The 21,295-nt window shown below is 42.5% G+C and overlaps 1 protein-coding gene across 4 annotated transcripts in view; it reads left to right on the forward strand.

Annotated features, from left to right (window-relative positions):
* ZNF704 (zinc finger protein 704) overlaps positions 1 to 21,295 on the forward strand; it is a 92,438-nt gene that overhangs the window by 41,668 nt on the left and 29,475 nt on the right. For all 4 annotated transcript variants that reach the window (XR_007375646.1, XM_048938596.1, XM_048938597.1 and 1 more), the window contains exon 3: positions 18,489 to 18,592. Coding sequence is in view for 3 of the 4 variants with exons in the window: in XM_048938596.1 (XP_048794553.1) it covers positions 18,489 to 18,592 (104 nt within the window). In the remaining variant the exon portion in view is untranslated. The remainder of the gene's footprint in view (positions 1 to 18,488; positions 18,593 to 21,295) is intronic.

Here is a 21,295-nt window from a genome sequence, read left to right on the forward strand (position 1 = left end):
AGTGTCCCATCGTGTACATTTTTATGCAGCCATTTTCAGCTCACAGTTTCCAGAATGATTTTAAAGGAAATGGGAACATTTTTCATGGTTTGGAAATGTAGGACATTTTATCCAATTAGCTATTGTTTAATCCTGCACTCCATGTCTGCAGATAAATAAATAGATAAATGCATCAAAGCACCTCACTCCCTTCAATAGGACTGAATCCACAATGCATGTGCTTTATAATCCTCTCATTAATGCCAAATAGGCATTTTCTGGGTGGATCCAAGTTCTGTTCTAGAGGGGAAAAAAAGAAAAAAAAAAAGTTTTGGTAAGATTGTTGGCAGGAATTTAATTTTACAGGACAAAGTCTTTCATATAGCAGAATAAAAAGTAAAATATCTGAAAAAAATACATTGTTTTCATTAATCCACCGTTTGATTTTTCCAGTCTGAGAACTTCTCAAAGCATATCATGAAGTGTAGTAGTGGTTGCCCTGCTTTTTGGTTGTATCCACAAGGCTGGGACTCAGCTAGTTGTGTATCCAACTACTGATTTTCTCACTTCTGGCTTAAAAAATACACAGGGAAAAAGGTCACTCTGGCTAAAGGAGCAAAATATTTGCAGAAACTTCTTGCTGAGTCCTTTGTGTTCTCAGCTGGGAATTTCTCCAGTGGAAATTTAATGGAAATTAAAGCAAGTAGCAACTCACCAGAGCTGTCAGCTGATTTCTGAGTACAGCAGGTATTTATTTTCTCTTTTCACCAATAGTCTTGTCACCGCTATAAGTGAATTTTAAAAAGTGTTACATAATGAATTGCTACGGCACATTAGCAAGCCGTGCTCAGCTTCTTAAAGTTATCTTGTCAAATTACATCTTAACAAAAAGATAGAGGAGACAATACAACTTCATAAAATATTTCTGGAGTGTAATAGAGAGGAAAAAAACCCAACATTTTGTCATGCGGACTTCTTATTTAGTAATGCAAAAGATTGCGAGCTACTAGAAATTTCAGCTGGTGAATTGTCCCAACAATATAACATGGAAAAATGCAGACTGTAAGTGTGATGAAATCCTTCAGTTTGTACATAGCACTTCGCTCTGTGCTATCTGACATAGCTTGAAGATGCACAGTTTCCATCTAATAAAAAAGCAGTGAAAATTACAACCTCTGCAGGACTGGGCTTGCCAGTTACTTAAGCATAATGAGTATTGTATTTCATTTGATTAATTAATGTGACTACACAAATGAAATAGAAAATGGATTTCAATCAATTTAACGGTTAATTTAGTTTTAACATACTACAGTTAAAGTTTGTGATTAAAAAAGTAAAAGCTCAGGGTGTTCATTTTTTACGAACTTCTGTTCACAGAAGTTGAAGTCCATCTACCTGGACTTGTGCAAAGCATCTGACACTGTCCTGCATGGCATCCTGGTCGCTAAATTAGAGAAAAGTGGATTTGATGGATTAACCACTCACTTGATAAGGAATTGGCTGGATGGTTGCACTCAGAGAGTTGTGTTCAGTGGCTCAGTGTCCAAGTGGAGACCAGTGGCAAGTGGTGTTCCTCAGGGATCGGTGTGGGGACCAGTGTTGTTTAACATCTTTGTGGGCAGTGTGGGCAGTGGGACACAAAGATGATCAGAGGGCTGGAGCACCTTCCCTTTGAGGACAGGCTGAGAGAGCTTGGGCTCTTAAACCTGGAGAAATGAAGGCTCCAAGGGGACTTTTAGCAGTACCTTAATGGGGCCTACAGGAAAGCTGGGGAGGGACTTTTTATAAAGTAGAGGCAGCACAAGGGGAACACATGACCTTAAACTTGAAGAGGGTAGATTTAGACTAGATATTAAGAAGAAATTCTTTACTGTGAAGATGATGAAACTCTGGAACAGGCTGTGGATGCCCCCTCCCAGGAGGTGTTCAAGGCCAGGCTGGATGGCGCTTTAGTCTAGTGGGAGGTGTCCCTGCTGATAGCAGGGGATTGGAACTAGGTGATCTGAAAGGTCCCTTCCAAGTCAAACCATTCTGTAATTCTGTGAAGCTGAGGTGAGGCTTAAAATGTACTTCAGTCAGGAAAAGATAAATACGGACACATTTTTTCCTTACAATTCAGTTTGTAACAGACCTCCACTGATGGATATTGTTAGACATAATCTCTTTCATAGTTATCTCTCTTGCAGTTTTGAAGGAAATGCTCCATTTTACAATTTACTTCTTACTAACTCCCAAACCTACCCATAACTGCTTAGAAACACTGGCTGTTGCCTTTTGCATTTTTTGTGGTGTTGGAGAACATGTTATGTGTGTTGTTGAAAGTGTTCCATGGTGTGTCTGGTAGCGTACTGAGTACAGCCCTTGCACAGTGGGTGATGCTCTCAGCTGTAAGCTACTTGGGAAAGTTATTGGGAAGGGAACTTTTAAAACATGGCGTGTTTCTCCAACCCTGGTGAATCCTCTGTGATTTATATTTTTGAAATAATGTTAGTTGGAAAAAAAAAAAAAATCAATGGAAAAAGCAGCTGCTTATTCTTGAGGAATAAAAATGAGATAAATGTCTGTTTTTGCTTACTTTCTGGTTACTGCATTTTCTGTGTACAAAATCTCATCTGTTCCACCACGGCAGTAATAGTTCAGTAAGATTGTGCCAGACATACTGGCTTCCTTGTATAGCTCAGATGCCCTCAAGGCTAAAATGTGAAATCAGTTTTACTTCTGTGCATCTCTGATTCAGGAGCCATGTGAGAGGCTGCTGATTGCATTGTGTGATTGCAACAACTGTTTTCTGTGTTTGTTTGTTTGTTGGTTATTTTTCCTACCATACTCTAGCGTGAGTGTTTTCTGAGAAATTCATCTTTCCAAGTTGTTACGTTGCACGCCCCGAATTACTGTCTTTTTCTGGTTGTTTTTTGAGAAATGTGACTGTTTTTTAAACACGCATCAACAAAATTTTGTTTTGCTTTAGATTTTCCTGAAATGTTTTGTAAAGATGCTGATTTTGGCAAGTCTTTCACCATTGAATGACTCAAGGACTCCTGTGTGCTCCTCTGAGGCTGGGTACCAGCTGAGCATCTTCTGCTGGAGCTGGCAGTGCACGGCCCGGCCCACCATACGTTGCATAGTGCCGCAGTTGTCTTCTCTCATATTGACTGACAAACATTTAAATGTGCCTCAAATCTGTTGCTTGGGAGTGAAGTATACTGGAGGAGGTGTGAATCACAGAAGTTGGCAAAAGTTTTTTCTCATGTTTTGGATATGTTTTGTTGTGTGTTTGTAGCTAGCACTATCCATTTGCAACTCGTTGTTGGAACAGGCTGCCCAGAGAGGGTGTAGATACCCCATCTCTAGAAGCATCCAGGGCCAGGTTGGATGGGATCCTGAACAGCCTGAGCTAGTGAATGGCAGCCCTACCCATGGCAGGGGCACTGTAGCTAGATTATGTTTAGGGTCTCCTACAGCCTGAGCCATCCAATGATTCTGTGATTCAAATTATCTTCCTTTGGCTGAGGTATGTGTGTTGTTGAGATGTGTGTCATATAGAAGTGATTAAACTGTGGACAAGCCTTGGCAGTTTATCCACAGACAGCTCCATCACCAGGCTCAGATACAGTGACCAACCCAGCACCCTTCAGCAGCACCATCCCAGTGATGGGCAGTCAGCATGAAGGACCAGCGAACCTGGGACAGAAGAGCTTTCTTGTCCTCCACACACAGGATCCTCAGAGTTACCTTAAGAGTAGGGAAAGCCTTCAGATGCCAGGCTGTGCGACCAGTGCTCACGCTGGGGACGTGCAGCTTCCAGCAGGTGGGCACTTTGTGTTATTTATGGTGGTGCAGCTCCTGCCATGGTTTGTGGCTGTGACGGAGCACCCCCTTGGTCTGTTATGCAGTGGGGAGAGCAGGCATATGATAAGAGTTGCTATTGGAAGCAGTCCTTGGTTTATTTTCAGTTCTTCAAAACATTACCTTTGCCACAAAGAAAGGGGGAAAAAAATCAGCCCCAAAGCTTGTGTTATTATTCTAACGGTTGGCTTGTAAAATGTTTGTGGAGGTTGGGACATGTATGCTTGTTTCAAAGTGATTTATCGTGCTAGTCATGTTGCAGTTTGTAGCTGTAGCTGAATACTTTTTGTGAGCAAATCCTGTTTATGGATCGTGTACAGACACAAACGAGTGACTTTCAGGCATTGTAAATTAATGACTCTCTATGATATTCCTTTAAATTGAAGGGCAAATACACATTTGATTCATGGTTACGTATTTAATATTAAATTAATGGATCAGAAATTCACCCATAAGGTTCCATGCAGGAGGCTGGCAGGCTGGATATGGAAAAAACAGCAGTAGTTGTGAATGGCAGAATGATGTTTTTCTGATTCCCTGTGCACGTGCACTTCTCTCTCGCCTCCCAGTTTACTCTAATGAAACATGTATTTTCAAAGCTCTGGTAGGACCTCCACCTGGTGGCAGATACTGCAGACTCTGCAGCAGGCTCTGCTCTGGCTTGCTTCACTGTTAGCAGCACCCCCAAAGCACACAAGGCCACTTTCCAAGCTTCTTCTCATGAATGCTGTTTTAACCTTTTTTATTTGTCTGTATTATAAGTCCCAAAGTTCTTGAAGTCCCAAGTCTGGGGCTGTGTTTTCCTTTCTTACTTACTGTGTGATGCCTGAAGCGTCCTGATTTTTTTTCAGTTTGGTTTCTTTGTCTGCTCCCTGTGGTCAGTGCTGTTCAGATCATGCAAACTGGGAAGTGAGATGTGGTCTACTTGTGAAGCTCCAGCTGCAGTCACTGAGGCTATATAAGAGCAGCATCCTTTCCTGTAGAAAGGGTTTGGGATAATTTACAAAATACTGGACAGCATCAGCACTGGGGTGGAAGAGTGCTGTGCTGTGTGGTCACAGTTTCCATCTGCAGGCTGTTCTCATCCTACTCTCGTGTCAGTCTTCTGCTCCCATAGTTGGCTCCCAGGGCTTGTTCCCAGGATGAGAACCCAGCTCCCAAGTTCCTGAGCCAACAGCTTTGGCACGAGCTGGAGGAAGAATTTCACAAGCCAGAGATGGCACAGCCTGAAGGGATCAACCTGCGCTTCCTCATTCGCAGCACGCTGCAAAGAAAGATGCTGGCCTACATTTGCTCATCTGCTCAGATCTGCTGTGTGAACAGCAAAGACCTGTTGTGTATGTGATGGAGAACAACCCCACTGCACAGGGAGCTGTGTACTGGGCACACCACTTCTTCCATGCCTCCAGAGTCAGGCAACTGAAGGGAAAAGGGGCTTCTTGAGTGGGAATCAGGATAGATGCTGTTCTCAGGAAGGGTTCCCTACATCCATCTCTTTTTTAATGGAAAGTTTTCTAAGGACTCTGCGCTTCAGTAAGGCAAAGAAAAGAAGGAGGCATCAGTGACCTGCAGAGCAGTGCTTGGGAAGGAAGAGAAGCAAGATTCTCAGAGTATGAGAAGGTGTTGTGGAGAGAGGGACAAAATACAGCTGAGCTGTATTGAAAAGCCAATGGATGAGGGTAGAAAGCAGGCTGTGGTCAGGCTTTGCCGGCAGTCCTGCTGGGGACTTACAGCTGCATTGAAGTTTTCTATTCTGTACTGAGGTACAGAGGAGAAGGAATAAACTCAGCTGTCTTAACTTTTCTGAAAATAAAAAAAAAAAAAAAAGAAATCAAATTATGGAAATTCCAAAGATAGATTATTCCTTATATAATGCTAAATTGCTGAAGCACACTTATGCTCTGCAGAGATATTGTGTAGCTGCAGAGCTGCAGGTCACACAAAATGCAGATAACACAGCTGCAGGATAGTGATGTAATCTGTCTCTGGAAATAATCAGGTTTGTGTCTTATTAAAACTTGCTGTCAGGTGAACATCATTTCCAGATAGTTATGCGTGGGGAAATAACTCATTCTCCGTTAGGGTCATATCTCCTTTGCCCTGAATAGCTCCCAGGACAGGGGGGAGGAGGAGGTTGAGTTTGTGCAAGTGCTGCAGGGAGCATGAGATCAAAGTAGAGGATAACCTCGACTGAGAGCTTTTCACTCCTCTTCATCTATTTATGACAATATTTATTAATGGTTTTACTTACTTTAATCTTTCTGAATTGTTGTTAAATTGCAGCAGAATTTTTGGTGGGTGTACGAGTCAGGTGTTACAGGGGAAGTCCAACGTGCAGGTAAAAGGGGACCTTTGGAAGACTGGAGCAGGGCATCACAAATCAGAAGGACAGATGTCAGGAGGAGCTAAAGAGGAAACAATGTTTGAAATTATGGAGTGTCTGCCTAGCAGCAGGCAAAGCAGTATGTTGCACATTCACAGATCCTTTCTGTTTTCCAAGCCTACATTTCAAGTGGATATGGAGTTTGATCTTAACTGTTAACATTTCTCCTCTCAGTCTTCTCTGTGTTCTGGAGAAGGAGGTAGCGTTCACCATGTTGTGGATGAGAAGAATTACTTAAACACTTCTAGGGAAAAGTTTAAATGTCAATGCCTATATGGTTTTAAATACTCCCATTCTTTTTCATAGGGCTTTGAATGCTCAGCCACTTGTAGGTTTGTTATGTGAAGAAGTAATGCCAATGCTAACAGTCTGATAATAGAAAAAAAGATGAAAAATGATGAAAAATGTCTAACAGAGGCAAAGAACACATTTCTCTATATGGATACAGGAAGACAAATTCTGTAATGGAATATGTGGTATTTAAAAGTAGAAATAAGGATTAATAGTATCAACTGTAACTTGGACATTTCAGAGCTCCATATTAAATATGACATCGGTAAATGATGACAACGTGTGGCTGTAATTTTGTGTAGAACACAGCTTCTGTAGAGCAGTACAGAGGGATATATGAAGATGGTGTTAACACCATGTGTTAACATCACAGCTAAATCTCTGTTATGATTTCTTTAGGTGAAGGTTACTGTTGTTCATTTAACTCTCAGTATCAGGAGTAACTTTATGAACTTGAGACTGGGTAGCATGAGCATAATATCAGACTCACAGCAAATGGCTGGCAACTTTACATCATGGTTATTGTTACTTTTGCTATTTGTTACAGCAGCATTTTTCCAGACAAAAGCAAACAAGCAAAAGACAACAACAACAACAAAAACCAACTTACTCTGGTATGTAATTTAAACATCTACAGGAATAAATTTGATATTGCTCACTTTGTAGAACAGTGTTATGACTTCATATATGTGTTAACAAGGGAAATGTTTTCACCTAACAAAAAGAACTGGAGAACAAGGCAGACCTGGTACTAGGCAAGGGCTGGATGTTGTATCCTTAATTTGTTTTTGATATCTGTAGGTCACAGTTCAGTCAATTTCCCATAATGGGGGAAAAAAAAAAGAATGAATTTAGGATGAGAATGCAAAAGGTGAATGTAGAGTTAAACCAAATTTGTTCTTCTGATACTGTATGTCAGTTCCATTGTTTTAAATGGAAGGCATTCAAATAATTAAAAAATAAAGCACAGTGAAGGTTCAGTGTTAAAAGGACCTCGGAGAATCATTTTGATCAGGAGTGCTCATAAATCTTGCTGATATCTCTTCAGTTTTGTGCGTTCGTGGTTGTTTATCAGGTAAAAAAAATTAATTGCATCCATTTTTGTTTCCATAACATCTCTACACATCTTAAAGTTGTCTCTTCCTTCAAAATACACGTATTGGTTGTGGTCATCTTTTCTTATAATGATGTCTTATCATACATATTCAGAAAGAATGTCAAAGCAGAAATTTGCAGATTGGATTTGCCCGGATCTGCCACTGTCCTGGTGGGATCATGGATGGTAATCACTGCTGCCAGCTTTTTTGAGTTCGCTGTCACTTGGAAGCTGTGTTTTCGGAATTGCCAGTTGCAGATTATTGAAGATAAACTCTTCCCCTGTTCTCAAACAGTGTGTTATCCACCCACCTGCTTCACTGTGCAACCTCTGATTTTTGATCATTTGATATAATGGTGTTGTGGTGGTGTCGATTACAGGGGTAGATTCCAGCATCAGGTCCAGTTCGCTCTTTTTGACATGTGTCCATAGGATGTTTTGAAAGCACAACCCTGGGTTGTGATTTTTGACTACGAGGGGCATTTAACAAATAGCCCTAACAAGAACATCATTTCTAGAAGTGAGATGGAGGAAGGACAGATGTGGGAAATACAGATGGATGCCACTCTAAGAAAAAAAAAAAAAAGGGAACCAGGGGCAGTGTGAAACAGAAACAGAATCACAGAACAGTAGGGGTTGGAAGGGACCCAGGACCACATCTAGGCTGCTTTTGGAGATCTCCAAGGCAGAGACTCCACACTAGGTAACTTGAGCCAGTGCTCCATCACCCTCTCAGTAAAGCAGTGCTTCCTCATGTTCGTATGAGGCCTCCTTTGTTGCAGGTTGTGCCCATTGCCTCTTGTTCTGGCATGAGGTACCACTGAAAAGAGTTTGGCTCCATCCTCTTTGTGCCCTCCCTTCAAGTGTTTATACAGGCAGATGAAATCTCCCCTGAGCTTCCTCTTTTCCAGGATGAACAGTTCCAAATTATAGCCAAGCTTTAATGAGTCAAAAATTAGCCAACTCCAACAGATTGGAAAGGCAGTTGTAAACCAAGAAGAACAAGACAGGTGTCCCCCATCTCCTTGAATGCCTGTCAGATTTTAGTTGTTCTGTAATGCCTGTTTTCATACCCACAATTTTAAAAATATCTTTAGTTATTATCAGTGCAGTAAAGAAAAAATATTTTAAGTTGTGGGATATGAGAAGGCTGATCTCAAGTCCACTGATCTCAGCTGTGGTGAGAAGATGACCATGTGTGAGTTTGTGCTATGGAACAAAGTAAGTTGTTAAGTGAGGTCTTTGAAAGGGTCGACCTATTGCTTTAAAGACAAGAGGAAAGATTGGCTAAATACATGTCGGCGTATAAAAGAAGAGATGTTTGTGTGCTGTTTGTTTCCTGAGAGACTGAAAACCACGTGCCCTTGTTGAGACACATTGTGTTGGCCGGACCTGACGATATGATGTTAATACTTCATCAGTTCACAGTGTGAAGTTTGATTTGCGAGTGCATTTTAAGCAAACAACTGGAACCTCTCATCTGTTGTAAATATGAGGCTTAATGGTAAAGTACATGTGACCTGGAATGAGATTATACACTGGGAAGGAATTACGGAGTGTGGAGTACATGCAGCATGATTTTACTTACTGCAGAATGTATTTTTAATATGGGGAGGTTTTTGGTTTTTTTAATACCTATTTCAGTCTGTAATCTAGCATTCTTTTTCCTAACTCATAAGGACCTAATTCTTCTTTAGCTTTTGTGCACATCATTAACTAGACAGAAAATTAGCTTCCCTCTCTCCTGACACATCATGATATAGAATCAATGAACGTGGTTGAACTCCTTGTGCTCAGCAGTAGAGCATATCCTGATCTGTGGCTTGATGAACATTGGCATGAAGGAAAACTGAAGTTGCTCTGTACGCCTACCTCAAAAAGAGAATGTATTGGAGGAAATTAAGTAACAATGAGCAAAAGTTGCACTTGCAGCTTCTGCTCTCCCTGTCTGGTAATGGGAAAACAATATAAATCAGAAAAGTAACCAAACCAAACCTGACAAAAGGTAATATTCATCTAGTAACGTGACTAGATTGCAGGGCTCCTTGACATGGGATATGAATGAAGCCCGGGCAGGAGGGCAGCTTGCAGAGGAGGAAGATAATGCAGAAAAGAAGCATCCAGATCTATAGCTGAATGCAAATGCATTGGAAGATATGGAGTATTTTGTTTGTGGTTTTTGAATCTGTTAACAGATTGTAAGGAAAGTTATGATTCCTGGAATGGTTATCACAGTAAGATCTCTCTTGCAGCTTCCTTTGAATCAGTCAGTGCTGGCTGCAGAGTACTGAACCAAATGGCCCCAAATATAAATGTGGAGTTATGTATGCCTGGTATTTGCATCTTGTACCTTCCTGGCCTTCCTGAAAAATATGAGGAAGAGCTCTTATCTCAGTAATGGGCTGTTCTAGATAAAGAAGTTTCTGCTTTTAATTTTTATGGAAACGTTCCTGGCAGCCTCTGAAAAGGGAGAAAAAAGTTCAATATTATCTACTAATTCCAACTTATTTTACTGTAAGTAACTGATGAAAGAAATAGCAGTGGAGTTATAGTGCTTGTTACAAATGACTGAGCTATCACTGTGAGTCCAGCCGTAGACAGGGAAGCACTCCTGTCCTTGCAGAAGGTGTGGGTAAGACCATACCAGGAACACTTGGAACAGCTCTGTTCATGGAGAATGCACTCTTATCAACGGGGAGCACAATTGGTCCAAGGACATATCAGTGAAAGGAAGGCAGAAATGGAGAGGACAAGATGAGCTAGCTTTATGCCTGTCTTGTTCTATAACTGGTTGCTAATGGATTGAGAAGGACAAAACTCAACCAGTTCTGAGGTGTGTCTCTGGATTGCTTCTGTAGCAAGGATGGTCCTGGAAGCTTTATGGTGCTGTGACTTGTTGACTTATGGCTTAGAAACTACAGTTTAATGTTGAAGTATATTGCCAGGAAGCAGAGGGACATCCCAGATGTATTTCTGTCTCTGCTCTTCAGATCTTGTTCAGTGCACTGGCAGCAGTGGCTTCTTTCCAATTCTGTTTACTTTCAGATGAAAAAAAAAAAAAAAAAAAAAAAAGAATCACATGGATCATAAAAATGACTAAACACGTAAATATTAACCGTGAAGAGTAACTGACTCTTACCCCATGAAACTGATTGGATTTGGGGAGCTAAGTGCTCACCATCCTGTTCATTTTAGTCATTGGTGAGCAGAAATGAGGATAAATGGACTGGAGACTTGCAGGCTTTGTAAAGTCTTTTGTAAACATATATTATTTTAGAAAAGATATATGTTGGTGCATGAAGGTAGTTAAATAGTTCTTTAAGGTTGACTAAGAGCAACTTTTTGTAGATAAATTGTGCTAAGCAAGTAGCTGGTATGTTTGCTCCATATAGATGTGCTGGGGCTGTATATTGGCATTGATAGCACAAAACATTTTGGGAATGTTACAATTAAATTCATTTAAAATGAGAATCATGCTGCTGACTATTGATAGGGGGTAAAGAAAGATGAACAAGATGTTTCTGGTGTGGTGTTTTGCATTTGCCTTTGAGAAAGGCAAAATTCCCACAGCAGGAGCCTCAGGGGTGCTGTAGGCCGTGGTCCAGCAGCTCTTCCCACAGAGTGCATCATTACTCAGAAGTGCAAAATTTACTATCCTGTAAGCAGTACCATTGAAATGATCCCATTTATGAAAGTGGATATGCCTTTGAACAAGCTTGAACAGCAGCAATAAGCAAAGGCAGAGAAGGGATGAACATGAATAGATTGGATATCTGGAATAACTGGTCTGTTGCTTCAAGGCACTATTAAGAAGTGATTTGTAGAGGCTGATTTACTTACTGCACCAGCAAGTGGCCTTTTAACATAGAGGTGATGGAACAGAAAATCTTCCCAGAAAATCTTCAAGGATTGTGGATGACTGGAAGGGAAAACAGTTCTCTGCAGGATTCTATTATTCCTTTCTGAATTTAATTTTTGCTTTGCACTCATCGCCTATGAAGTGATTGCTGTTTATTTGATTACTCTGTTTTGAAGTGGCCAATTTCTGCGTCATATTCCTACTTCAACTTCTGTTGTTGCCCACAGGGCTCTTCGGCAAGATGAGTTTTCCTGTTAAATCAGGGTTGCTTGAAAAGAAAAATTATTCATTGGATCAACATTTTCAATATATAAAATTGTGCCAACTACAGTTTATCTTCCATTGTTGAATTTGGCTTTCTTAATACTCTACATAAATAGAATTAAATTGTTAAAATTGTCAACCTTACCAACAGTCAGTAATTACAAGGAAACTCAAGGGAAATACTCAAAAGGAATGAAGACCAGAAAGCTAGATGTGGAGTTGAAATGTCTCTACACCAGTGTACGCAGCTTGGGAAACAATCAGGAAGAGCTGGAAGCCACTGTGCTACTAGAAAACCATGCCATTATTGCCATCACTGAAACCTGGTGGGATGATTCCCATTACTAGGGTATGGTTTTCGATGGCTGCAAGCTGTTCAGAATGGACAGGAAAGGAAGGAGTAGGGGGTGAGGGAGCTTTGCCCTGTACATTGGGAAAAAGTAGAATGTGAAGAGCTATTGAAAGGGTGGCCACAAGCAAGTCAAAAGCCTATGGGTATTAGAGACAAAGGGGACTGTTGACCTGTCAGCCCCACCTCTGTGCTGGGATCGTGGAGCAGATCCTCCTGGAAGCTGTGCTAAGGCACATGGAAGAGAAGGAGGTGACACCAGAGAGCCAGCATGGCTTCACAAGGGCAAGTCACGCCTGACCAACATTGTTGCTATTAATGATGGCGTAACTGTGTCAGTGGACAAGGGGAGAGCCACTGATGCCATCTGTCTGGACTTCAGTAAGGCCTTTGACATGGTTCCCCACATCATCTTTCTCTCTAGATTGGAAAGATGTGGATTTGATGGGTGGACTGTTTGATGGATGAGGAATTGATTGCAAGGTAGTACCCAGAGACAGATGGTCAATGTATCAGTGTCCAGATGGAGATCTGTGATGAGTGATGTCCTTCAGGGGTCAGTACTGAGACTGATGCTCTTTAATATATTCAGCAGTGATATTGACAGGGGCATTGAGTGTACCCTCAGCAAGTTTGTAGGTGACACCAAGTTGTGTGGTACCGTCAATATGCTCAAGGGATGGAATCCCATTCAGAGAGACCTAGACAGGTACAAGCAGTGGGTTTTTAGTGAAGTTTAGTGATGCCAAATGCAAGATCTTGCACCTTGGTCATGGCAACTCCCACTACCAGTACAAGCTGAGGAATAAAAGGATTGAGTGCAGCCCTGACACGAGGCTGCTGGTGGGTGGGAAACTGGACATGAGCCAGCAATTTGCCTTCACAGGCCAGAAAGCCAACTGTATCCTGGGCTGCATCAAAAGAAGGATGGCCAACAGGGCAAGGGGCAACTCTGCTCTGATGGGGCTTCAGCTGGAGTACTGCGTCCAGATGTGGAGTCCTCAGTACAGGAGAGATGTGGACCTGTTGGAATGCAGCCAGAGGATGGCCACAAAAATGATCAAAAGGATGGAACACATCCCCACATAAGGACAGACTGAGAGAGCTGGGGCTGTTCAGCCTGGAGAGGAGAAGGCTCTGGGGAGACCTGGGAGCTGCCTTTCAGTATCTAAAGGAGGGATATAAGAAAGAAGAGGGCAGACTCTTTGGCAGGGTCTGTTGTGACAGGGCAAGGGAAAATAGTTTCAAACCAGAGGAGAGGAGATTCAGATTGGATATAAGGAAAAACTTTTTTACAGTGAGGTTGGTGAGGCACTTGAACAGGTTGCCCTGTGGTGAGAAGTGGTGGATGCCCCGTCCCTGGTGACATTCAAGGTCAGGCTGAATGGAGCTCTGAGCAACCTGATTGAGCTATAGGTGTCTCTGTTCATTGCAGGAGAGCTGGACCAGAAGGTCTTTAAAGACCTCTTACAACTCAAACAATTTCTATGATTCTACAATTCTGTAATTACAGTAGTGTTCCACTGCCCACTCCATCACACTGATGCTCCACATGGTGTAGATCAGATGAGGAGACCTAGAGTTCAGTCCTGCTCCCATCTGAACGCGTTGCAAACTTCAGCTAACTTCAGAAGTCAGAGGAGGCTCTTAGGAGGCAGTGATAAAAAGGACTTGTATTAGAGATATTTTCCCCCTGCTACAAGGAGGGGTATATCAGCTGCTCATGGAATTGAGAGCTCATGGTTGCACGGTTATCTACATCTCTGAAATGGTTGTTGAAAGTGATAGGTTGTTTTCTGTTAAGTTTTAGCTCCGTTAAGGATAGCTAGAAAGGATAACTAGAAAAATATCTGAGTTTAGAGTCATTTGTTTCTTTTTTCTTTTTTCTTTTTTCTTTTTTTTTTCAGAGCCATAGGGAAAGTGATTGCATTGTCTGATGTGAGGAAACATGAAAGACTTCAGGAAACGCTCTGTTACCAATCTCTTTCCCTGCAGTTCTCCTGTTAAACAGATTTTCTGTTCCAAAATGCTGAAAATCACTTTGCGAAAAATGCCTCCCATATGGTACAACTGATTTGCAGGCACTTTATTGTCATTAAACCATTATGGTCCAGATAGAAAGTCAGTATCTGCTCTACTGATAACTCAATAAAATCTGCTCAGCCTCTAACAGACCAGCCAGGCTTCCAAGGATGCTTTGAATAATTGAATCCCAGGGTCTATCAGATCAGCCTGAGGGAGGTGGAGTGCTTTGAGGTGGCCTTTGATGCCTTTTTCTTTTCTCCTTGAGAATTTCAAGTATGCTTTTCAGAAGAAAATTTCCTGTATCTGTGTAATAAGGACTTGGATCATAATTAGTTTCTAGTAGCTGTTAGCATCCTAAACAATTGCTTGTGTATAAGCAGAACAGCCAAGAAAGACACAGAAATAGGAACTAGCCTGCAAATATTGCAAAGTTAGTGTGAAGAAGGATAATTGCATGTGTGGCCAATACAAGCATAAGCAGAGGTTCCTAGCTTCTAATTAGTGTGTCATATTACTGTGTTTGTGCTTCAGATATCAAACAGTGGTTCCCTTTTCAGACGTGTAAATAGTAACTCTCCCTTATGTTTGAAGAAGTATCATTGTAGCACTGTAGTTATTTAATACAATCTCTGAAAATATTTCTGTTTTGCTTCATTTTTTACCACTGAGTGCTCGGGACCTCTGACTGTTCCTGTGAATCATTCTTTGGATAATAATCTCCCTTTTTTATAAAGCAGGTTAATTTTTAGTTTTCATAATCAACAAAACAATCAGAAACATCAGCAGCTAGCAAAATCAGTTTATTTATTTATCTGTACTGTCAGAAGTTTGAGTTCATCAAGGGTAACCAAGTATTATTGTAAATACAAGCTATTGCAAGGGTTAATAGTATTTTCAGCACAGTGTGGTAGATCTCTAGCTGTTTCAGATATGTGAAGCTGCAGCCACATGCGTTGTTTCTCTTGCTGCTTCCTTGTTAGCATATTGCCTTTGTCATTAATGATGAAGAAACTTAAATTTGTTTTGATTGTACTCAAATGTAATGTAGGATTTTCCCTCCTTTCAGAACTTCTGCTGTTCCTAGTACGCTGATTACAACAATTTGTTATATGATGAACTATATTTTTGCACTGCAAAAGGCTTTTTAACAACTTGTTTATCTGTCAGTATTGATACAGCGCTCAGCGTGACCACCTCAATGTCATGTACTTATAATCAGGTGGTGCAAGTAATAATTAAAGGTGGCTCTGTGTATGAACATTTAGAAGAGCAACTATGGGAGGGAGAGAGCAGTTCCAATATACTGAACTATTTTTCTGATTGTGACAGGTACTCATGCATATTCATACAGTATTTCACCAACAGAAGTGGTGACCCACTCCTGTCAGCTGGGTTTTGGATGGAGAGCAGTGTCCAGCTAATGGCATAGTAGCATTCAGTAGTAGAGTTCAGTCCCATGAGGAATCGTGGATCCTTGGGAGAGTCAGCTGTGGGATGTGACAGTGGGATGCTGGATGTTGTATCAGCCTCCTGATTGTCTGGCTGATGGCTGCCTTCAGGGGCATTTTGAGAGGACCAATCAAAAAAACACAAAAGCAAAAGGGAGTACCTCCCTCAGAGGCTCAAGTGGATCAGCTCAGCATTAAAACCCAAATGAGGGCTTGCAAGGGACTGCAGATGCTGCATGGAGTTGTGGTAGTGCTGCAGGAGGTTCTGCCAGAAGTCTCATCCGGAGCTGACCCTGGCCATCAGTGAGAGGCAGGTGGTTTGGGACACTTGCCTGGCTCTGGGCTTGCCCTCTTCTGTTCATCTTTTGGATCTTAAGTTCACATTGCTCTGAGAAAGATGGAGTTTCTTAAACGACTTTCAAAAAAGTGGTGGATTCATCAGCAAGACAGACTGAAGGTGTTAATGGGCAAAGATAGCATCTAAATTTAAGTTGAGCTTGTTTATTAAAGAAAAGGACTATTTTAAGATGATTTTACAACTGATTTAGGTTTCATTGTACTTAATAGTCGTTTAAGCAATGCCAGAGATTATAACTTCAGTCTGCAGAAATTCACATTAGCTATAGTGGAATAAATGGTTTGTGAACAATCATTTTGTAATGGAGCAGTTCTCCTTCCAGCTGAGAACACTGTTGAACAGCTGTGTGCAGATTCAGCTTTCCAGCACAGAAAGCTGGAAAAGAGTGGGGCAGTCTCAAGATTTCGACTCAGTGTGATGCTGACTGAATGCAGATGGCTTAAGTGGTTCCTGTCTTCAGTTCTGTGCTTTGCATGTGTCTTGAAGGCTGCTGCTATTCCTCCAGCAGTGCTGGCTGAATGACGCATGCAATGTCTGTTTATGTTTATTAGCCAAACTGTAGAAGTGTGTTTGGGAGCGGATTCACATCAGGCACCACTTGTAGCTGCTGCAGTTGTTGTGGCTGGGAAGTAAGAGTGCATCATTGCTGGGCTGCTGAGAGCATCTGAAGAGCAGGAAGTAGTGAAAATGGCTGGAATTCAAAATGGGTTGTAGGTAGTGAGGTTGTATTTACTTGGGCTTTCCATATTGGAATGTTACATTCATCAGGTAAAAGAAAAGCATTCCTGTAACTGCAAGGGCATTCAGAAATGGAGGGAGGTCTCATGGCTATTCCTGGCCTTTGCTTACATGTGAAAATGTTCATCTCGTGCACAGATGCACTTGCTTACAATTTGGGGCATCACTGACACCTGGCCAGAGCAAAGGGTGGATTTTGAAAGCAACAGTGTGAGTCACCGAGAGAAGACAAATGCAGTAACACAGAAGAACCAGAAAAAGTTAAATGTATAGAATATGTGGAGTAACTTTGTGTTTGGGATTAGCTCTGGGTCTGGAGACTCTGAAATACTGACACCACTGGCAATACTTGCAGCAAGTGCTGTTGTGTGATTTTGCAATTCTGCAGAGGCCCGGAGAGAAGCACATTAATCCTGTTGCCACACACAGGGCAGTCTTGTTGGAAATCAGTGTCACTAGGGGTTGGCTTTCCCAGCATGTCTTCCTCATCTATTACAGAAGTGCAGTATCTCCATGTCATCTCTGAGGAAAAGTCTGCTGGGTGCAGAGGAATTCAGCATTCTAAGTGACACTGCAGGCAAGAGGAAGTGAAGGGTGGTGGGTTCAGGTGTTCGTTGGTCACAGAAGGCATCTGGAACCTTTTCTTGTATTTGATGATGGCTGCTGTGGTCTTTGCAAAAACATTGGCGGAATGAAAGGGGGGATTTCTGTGGCTGTAACAAGAATGGAGTAGGATCAATCCTCAGCATCCAGTTCCAGGCACTGGTGTGTTAGGAAAGACAGTCATGAAGAGCTATGTTCTCTGGCATGGAAGGGTTCGTGGACATCCACAGGGTTCCATGCATCATCCAGAAAGCAGCTGGGCACTGTTTTGTGGAGCAGGTTGAGATTTACTCAGTGGGATATCAGGAGGTTTGGATCATAGCATGATTTCCTGTAAATGAGCCCTTTGCTTGATTTGAGATTGCTGCACACAGGTCGGTGGATGAAGTCAGCATCTGAAGTGTCAGACAGCTCTGTGTGCCATCTCAGCGTACCCCAGCTGGAAGCAAGTGGGAACAGTGGGTGGGGTTCCTGAAAGGGGACTGCAGCCCCGTCCTGCTCCTTTGGGTGACCAAGCTGCCTGGATTCCCCTGTCCTAAGGCAGTGGGGAGCCAAAGTCTGCAGAACCTGCTGGTTTGGCAGTTTGGTTTGGATGCGTTGACATGGGCTGTCTGCATCGGTTTTCTGCCGATGTAATAAGCTGAATTTGTTCAGGTGCTGAGGCTGCTGGCCAGGCAAGGACCACCCTTTGCAGCATCACTTCTGCAGTCACTGTTAGCTCATGGCTGGTGGTGTTTGAATAGGTGCTGTAATACCAAAGGCCAGTGCAGGTGGAGAGAGCATGGGTTGCGTGTGTGGGTTTGAAATAATTAATGGTCTGATTAGGAAAAATTTAGGATTAGAGAAAGTATTGGAGAGCTAAGAGTATTAGAATGGAGCAACAAAATAAAAACATCATCCCTCCACTCTGGTTCCTGAGGAGAGCAGCGCATGCTTTTAGCATGTGAATAGCTGCAGTTCTGAGAAAAGGGAACAGAGTCAAACTAATGGAGGATCACAGTAATCCTGACAACTTTTTCTGAAGACATATTCTCTTCTCTACTGCTTTTTCCATTAATAGTGAGCTGGTATGCATAAAGTAGGTGCTTAATGTGTTCAGGTTGATGGAGGAGGAAATCTTGCAGTATCTTGCTTGCTTTGGTCGCTGTGCTTTGCTGTCCTAGGGTTTGGTTTGGTGTTCAATGGCCAGAATGCTAACAATTGAAATAGTTGCTGATGTGCCTCCTGCCTTCCCTTTGCTGTCTTCTAGAAAATCTCCGGAAGAATTGGACATGGATAAAGTGACAGCAGCCATGGTACTGACCAGTTTATCCACCAGCCCTTTGGTTCGCAGCCCTCCCATCCGGCCCAACGGTAAGCCTTGTTGTGCTGAAAAACCCACACCTGGGAATGGAGGACAGCTGGTGCAAGGGGGCAGGGAGCTGAAAGGAGAAGAGTGGCTCTGCTTGCTGGCATAACGGTCTGCTAGCAGCATTGGGAGCTGGTTGGCAGGAGTTGCAGTGCAGTGGAGGAGAAGGCAAGAGAGGCTGGAAAGTAGTAATGCTGGGATAGCACCAAGATGCAGGCCATGGGTAAAGGATGGGCAGAAAGGAGAAGGAAGTGTTTCCTTCCCAGTGAGCTGCTCCGTGAGGTGGGAAGTGCCCTCTGACCAGGGAGGACAGGAGGGGGAACAGGTGCCATGGAGCCTTCTGTCCTCACTGAGGCTCTGCCTGTCTGAACAGTGTGTCTGCAGTTGCTCATACACAGTACACGTACCAGCAGTTGCTCCTGCCCATACAGCACTGAGATGGGCTGTTCCTCAGCTCTGTGATGAGCTGAGCAGTCTGTGGGCTGCAGCCCTTGTCTGACATCTGTGTGGTACCGGCTTGCAATGGCAGGGCTCTGCTTAAGGCTGGGGTCTGCAGTTCCTGCCCAGTTTATCTGTGCTCTCTACAGCTCTGGGGCCTGCTGTCAGATCCATAACCCCTTACAACGCTGCTTAATTCATGGTGTAACACGAGGTACCCAGATAAAAACACACAAGAAGTACGTGATCATAGTAGAAAGGCTAAGGAATTGTGATTAATCTATGAAAGCTTGGCTGGAGGTACAAGAGGTGGTTAAAACTGATACATTTTAAGGACTAATCTTAAATGAGGACCCCTCATTAGGATGTATCAGCATTGTTTGTATGACACTGGCTTTTCTTATTCACTTGCAGCTTTTAAAATAGATGCTGACTGTACTCCTGTTGTAAATGAGTGCTAAGAGGAATACTTACAGATTGCAGTTAATAGGAATGTACTCTTTGCAGGTCTCACTGTTACCGGGGATGACCCTCTGAAAAGCATTATGCTTAGCAGACTTTGTAAGGGCAGGTAGTGACAGGATGAGGGGAAATGTCTTCAACTGGAAGAGGAGAGATTTAGACTAGATATTCAGAGGGCATTCTTTACTGTGACTGTAGTGACATGCTGGAACAGGTTGCCCAGTGAGCTTATGGATGCTCCCAGCCTGGAAGCATTCAAGGCCAGGCTGATGGGGCTGTGAGCAGCCTGGTCTGAAGGGAGGTGTCCCTGGCTATAGCAGGCGGTTGGAACTAGGTGATCTTAGGGGTCTCTTCCAACTTCAACCATCCCATGATTCTGAGATTCTATGATTAAGTGTAATCTTTGAGGAATGCCCCAGTTTTAAAGGAATTTATATGAGCATTATGGGTTGTTTGTTTTTTTCTCATTTCTTTGCAGAAAATGTAAGCTTTGTCCATTTAGCTCAGTAGCTGGAAGTGTAGCTGTGAGAAGCCATGGATGCCATCTGTGTTGTGGCATGCACCTTCCAGGTGTTTAAAACCAGCACTGTTTATTGTTAGCACTGCTGTGATGAGCCCTGAGGAGGCTCTGACGGTGGCAGCCCTGTGGGATCAGAGCAGCTGGGGCACACTGGGGTCCCGTTAGCAACCCTGTCATGATCTGGTGCTGCTTGTGGGGCAGAGTGGTGTCAGTCACCTCCGGCAGGCCGAGCAGGTGGCAGCTCCCAAAGTGCACGTTAGCTGGCATGGCTTGGTTGGGAAGATCTCCCAAAGAAGCCTCTTTGAATTACTAAGAACTAAATGGTAGCTGATAGATGCATTTGATACTTCTTTATGCAGGCGGAGTGCTTGATTTGATATTCTTCACATAGACTGTTTGCATCTTGCCTGAAATCTGGGAAGACAAGCCTGAAAAAGCGATACAGATATTTTCAGTAGTCAGACAAGATTTTGAAGCTGTTGTTGAGCACGTTCTCCCTGAATATCTTAATATTTCCCAAGTGGAAGCTTACTAAAGATTTCAATAAAAATGCAAAGATTGGATAATTTAAAACTCACTTGGTATGGCAAGGCTGGGCTCTGCTCTTAGCAGTATGAGGTACAAACCTAGTAATGATGAATTCCTTGTACATCCTTTCCCCTCACAAAAGAGGCAATAAGCAGCAGTAGTTACAGGAGCATTTCTTTTAAAATAAATTCTTTAGAATTTTGCCTGGAAGTAAAACAAAATAATGATATTGGCATTAATGTGAAAATCCAATCTTTGCTGGAATTACTGGGTGTGATTGCCCACATAAATTGGATCAGAGTTTGGCCCTTGTTTCTGTGCAGCTGAGTAATGCTTGGTCTGGTTCTCTTTCACGCAACTCCAGCAATGTGAAAAGAGCACCAAAGTAAGAGTAAGTTGCATTTATTTATATATTGATCTCCTTTACATTGGCAGATTTGTTGGTATTAACGAGAACCAGTGTTTGTTTTCTTTTTTTCCTGTTGTCAGCCTTATTCACATTTCACACACTACTTTCAAGGCGTTCTCTTGATCTAAATCTCTTTCTCAGTAAGGTGAGGAGGAGCTAGAAACACTGAGAATACAAAGTACCACTGTAAATGTGTCAGAAAGTAGTAGTTGAGAGAGTGCTGTTTCCTTTGTTTATTTGAACAAATGGAAATTTTAAACTATGCAAAGTTCACAAGTTGATACCAGATGTATTTCTTGGCTTTGGCCAGCAGCTCAAGTACAGATACTTACAAGAAGCAAAGCCTACCTC

Source organism: Lagopus muta, chromosome 3 (genome assembly GCF_023343835.1).
Source record: "Lagopus muta isolate bLagMut1 chromosome 3, bLagMut1 primary, whole genome shotgun sequence".
Taxonomy (NCBI): Eukaryota; Metazoa; Chordata; class Aves; order Galliformes; family Phasianidae; genus Lagopus; species Lagopus muta.